The sequence below is a fragment of the Miscanthus floridulus genome, chromosome 17, assembly GCF_019320115.1.
Source record: "Miscanthus floridulus cultivar M001 chromosome 17, ASM1932011v1, whole genome shotgun sequence".
In the NCBI taxonomy this organism is placed as follows: Eukaryota; Viridiplantae; Streptophyta; class Magnoliopsida; order Poales; family Poaceae; genus Miscanthus; species Miscanthus floridulus.
In genome coordinates, this window is record NC_089596.1 from 5,299,525 (window position 1) to 5,303,968 (window position 4,444).

At 55.7% G+C, this 4,444-nt stretch overlaps 1 protein-coding gene across 1 annotated transcript; it reads right to left on the reverse strand.

The window, feature by feature from the left end:
* Positions 1 to 1,482: 1,482 nt before the first annotated feature.
* On the reverse strand, positions 1,483 to 1,926 carry LOC136515123 (cell wall protein SED1-like). The gene has a single exon (XM_066508816.1). It carries the CDS (start codon positions 1,924 to 1,926, stop codon positions 1,483 to 1,485), a length of 444 nt encoding a protein of 147 aa, XP_066364913.1.
* Positions 1,927 to 4,444: the final 2,518 nt, after the last annotated feature.

Consider the following 4,444-nt stretch of genomic DNA (forward strand, 5'->3'; position numbering starts at 1 on the left):
TGGTTCTATGTCAAGAATGACACCGCCGCCCCCTTGCCAGTTTTCACCGGGTGCTACATCGTGTCCACCTCCAACAAGGGGTGGCATTCACAATGGTTCTATGTCAAGAATGACGCCGCCGCCCCCTTGCCAGTTTTCACCGGGTGCTACATCGTGGAGACCCTGGGGTCGTGGGGGTGGGGTGTCACGGGCAAGGAAAAGAAACACCTCAATGGCCTTCTTGCCGCCCTCCAAACTTTGAAGGATAGGGGCATGAAGGGATCAGGGATTATCGGTGCCTACCATGTGAGGAGGGTTGCGTCGCTGATGGCGCGCGCACTTCCCCTATATCAGATGATGCCCGGAGCGTCGTTCGAAGGGACGGTGCTTGTCGACGAAGCGCTCCCTCCCTCTGAAGTGGAGTAGCACATTAAGGAGGCGATGGAGCCTATGAAGGACTCTATTGGCGTCGTCCTTGACTTCGTGTATCCAGTGCCAGGGCATCCCCTAATGCGGCCGGAACCGGGGTTTGTGGACTTCATAAGTTTTCTTTCCCCTTGCTCCTCTTTTCACTTGAATTTCCGACCCCCTAATGCTAACCTTAGGATAGCGGGACCAGCCGGGGGGACTGTTCTTCAAGGATAGCCTAGCTCCACTGTCGAAGGACCCAACCCAGACGGCAACGAACTACGCTATGGTCGGTTGGGACAAGAAGATGAGGGAGCTCATGAAGAAAAGGGAGCTCATGAAGAAAAGGGCGATACGGAAGCAGCAAGCTCAAGATTGAGGAGAGGAGACTGGCAGTGAAGACGATGATGATGACAACGAGTCTGATGAGGCAGCAGCTGGCATGGATTGGGGTGACCTAGAGGACGAGGACTCACTGTCCATGCAGGGACCCTTCTTGTTCCACGTGGGGGGAAGCGAGTCTGTGAGGACAGTGGAGCCAGGCCTGCCCCTGGGTCCAGTGGGAGCCGGTGGATCTACCATCACCCTCGGGGTGCCAGCGGGGGATCGGTGGATGGGAGGGGATGGATCCGAGGCCACCCCCGAGGTGCTGATGGAGGGGGATGGCTCCGATGCCATGCCCCATGAGCTAATGGAGGGGGTGGCTCTATCGCCGTGCCCCATGAGCCGACGGAGGGGGGTGGCTCTGTTGCTGCGCCCCATGAGCTGATGGAGGGGAGCGGCCCTGTCGCCGCACCCCATGAACCGATGGAGGGGAGCGGCCCTGTCGCCGCACCCTCAGAGACAAGGGAGATGAGCCCCCCTGCTTTGGAGTAGGGGGCAGGCTCAAAACGGTCCCACCCACATGAGTTGGAGCAGGGGTCCAAGGGTTCGTCCCCAAAACATACCCGTCGCCCAAAAGCGCCAGAGTATGTCACCGATTCCCCTCGTTTTTCCTTTTTATTTTTCTGTTCCGACCTTATGCCTTTTTCCCTTTTGTAGATTCTTGCGACAGGGCCACCCTCTAGGGATGGCGCCTAAGAAGAGCCTTGCTCTTCAGGCAGGACGGATGGTGCTGCCTAACGTTGCTCCTGTTTCGGGCAGGAGCGGCGATGGCGTTGTGGCCTCGTTGCCCGGTCTGGCGGCGCCCGCGGTGGTGCCCGTGCCCTCGGTGGTTGCCGAGTAGGCGTCCATGACCGCGCCAAGCCAGGAGCAGTCAGACGCAGTCGTGGTGGTGTCCGAGGGGGTGGCGCAATCCGTGCCCCCAGCGGCCCAAGTGATGGCGCCTGACGCGGGCCGGGCGGAGTCGAATGCAGCCACGGTGGTGTCCGAGGGAGCCGCGCAGTCTGTGCCACCGGAGGCCCAGATAGAGGTGCCCGTGACCATGACAAGCCCGGCGGGGTCGGATGCTGCCATGGTGGCATCCGAGGGGGTGGCGCAATCCGCGCCACCGACGGCCCAGGCCGCGGCGCTCGAGGCAGGCCGGATGGAGGAGGACATGGCCGAAGGGTCTCCAAGTGTCATGGCGGTGGTGGAGAAGACCCATAGAAGGTCATCCCCAGCCCTATTTTTGGGGGCAGCCGCTCCCCCACATGGGGTGAGCCGCCGCTCCAGTGGATGGCCGCTCAGGACCCAACATCGGTTCTTTTCTCGCTTGACGATGCTTCCAAGAGCATGGAGCGGGAGAATCTTGACATCGGGTTCTCGATTGTGATGGATGCCTTGAGCCAGGCCAGTGGTGCCCTACACAAGATCCTTGTTCCTACTGGCCAGGTACCCGCTTAATCTTCTCCCTTGTTTTCTTCTCTCTTCATGTATTTTTATGTTTTCGTATTTTTGATACCGGTCTTCTTTTTAGTGTATCGTTGCTTATAGCCAGAACAAATCCTGATTCCTCCATGAGCAAAAGGCGGAGTGGGACCGTCTTACTGAGGAGGCCTAGCTGCAAGGAGATGTGGGAACATAGCTTGCTGCCGCCCAGCAGCGGGAGGCCGAGGCGCGTCAGGACATGGAGGAGTTCCATGGGATGTTCGAGGACTTGTCAGCAAGGGTGAAGCTAGACGATGAGGCGACCACCAGGCTTCGAAAGGAGTAGGACGAGCTGCTATAGAAGGATGCCATGGCCAGTGAGCAGGCCATCGAGCTCCTGGTGGAGCTAGAGATGGAGCGGGGCCTCAAGCTGAAGGCTGAGGAGAGGTCCGCGACATTGCAACAGAGGGCGGACCGGGACACCGAGGTGATCGCCTGGTTGCACGAGGAGCGGGACGAGCTACACCAGACCGAGGGAAGACTTCGCTCAGAGCATGGCATAGCCTGTGGGTATCGTGACCGGGCCATCTAGGAGCGCAACGAGGCGCGTTGGGTGATTGACTCCCTCCGGGCAGATCTTGGAGCTGCGGTGAACCGAAGGTTGGACACCGAGAGCGTCGCTGCCAGGCTAGACAAGGAGCTTACCGAAGTGTGAGGGATCCTTCAGACCAAGAGTGACAAGCTTGACCTTTTGCAAGCCACTATCGGGGTGGTCATCGATGCCCTAAGGGTGGCGCAGCCAGTGGAAACTAGCTCACTCGTGGCTCGTGCCGCGGGTATCACGGCGTGGGTGGGCCAACTTGAGGAGGATGCCTTTCACGCCGGGATCACCCAAGCCTTCATTGTCGCCCGTTCCCATTATGATCGGGAGATTAACCTGGAGGTAATGAGCCAAGGCTTCGCGCCTATCTATGAAGATGCTGAGCTGGACGAGATGGAGAAGGCGGTGACTCCCCTTGCGCGGAACTTGGCGAACAGGCTGAAAGAAACGGTTCTTCTTCCACGGAAGTAGTTAGTTGAATTAGTTTGATAAACATTTATTTGTAATATGTGAACAAGTGTCGGTACTTTCATGTCCTAGAAATGGTTTCATGGATTCATTTCGTAATTTCATTTCATTTCGTTTGTTTGATCATACATTCTTCCCTTTTTGTAATGAAAAAATATTTACGCGATCGACCCTTCCGTTTGTTAAGACCATAGGGCCCGAGGTGTTTAGGGGAAATTTTGATTATGCTGGTGAGCAAAATTTCTGTAGCTGTCTGGGTGTGGGCTTTTTGCGGTCTTACCAATCTGTTCCCCTAAACCTTGCCGCCAGTCTTGATGCAAGGAAGAGGTCTGATGTAATGACTTTTTTAAAAAAAGAAAGGAGGTACCCGTACCTTTATCAGCCCCCAAGTGAGATCCGACCCCTTGCGGTTGCTAGGGTTGGATGTTACTAGAGACCGGAGCGCGGGAAGTGAACTTATGTTTGTATTCGCTCGTACCCTTTACTTAGGATTTTGGCGATCGCTGTGTGACCGTGCGTTCGGTCTTTACTGCTGGCTCGGCCTTCCCCGAGCCCCCGTGTGTGGTGGGGATTTGGTCGAGGGCCGGCCTATTTTGTAACGTTCGTCCCGTCCACAATTCTTCATAATTTGGAGGGGTTGGGGCGGTGTTACTTGCCTCGGTGGCTCGAATGACGTGCCTGATGAGCTCGCTAACGGAGGTGTTCGGGCGAAACCCAATCCCACTGCTTTGCGACAGGGTCAGCAAAAGCCCTTGGGTGGGGTTTCGTTACTCCTTGACTTACCTTCCAACAGATTCCCCCTCAATGGGGATTCTATGGGCTCGGCAGGAGGCCGGATTGAACTTAGAAGGTTGAGATGACCCTGTCCGCCTTAATGCGGGATGGGCAAAGGCCGCTGAGGCTCATCTGCGTTTTGTCCCTAGCTCTTGTTTGGCGCAAGGTGGCCTCAGACCTTTTGCGGGTTAGCCTTTGAACCTTGGTGTAACACCCTAGGTGTTAGCCTTGCATAATTTGACTCGCATTGCATGAGCATGAGCATCGAGCATTCATATATAAGCTTTTACAATTGAAACATGTGATTGAAACATATACAACATTGCTTGTTATCTTATGTTTCCTTGTATATATGCATATGATCATGAGTGAATACATGTAAATGGTTGATGTGAGTCACAAAACATCATAGCTATACTTAGGATA

Bases quoted from the DNA above. Each gene is read 5' to 3' on its own strand.
- LOC136515123 (XM_066508816.1), bottom strand. From the start codon at position 1,926: ATGTCCTCCTCCATCCGGCCTGCCTCGAGCGCCGCGGCCTGGGCCGTC.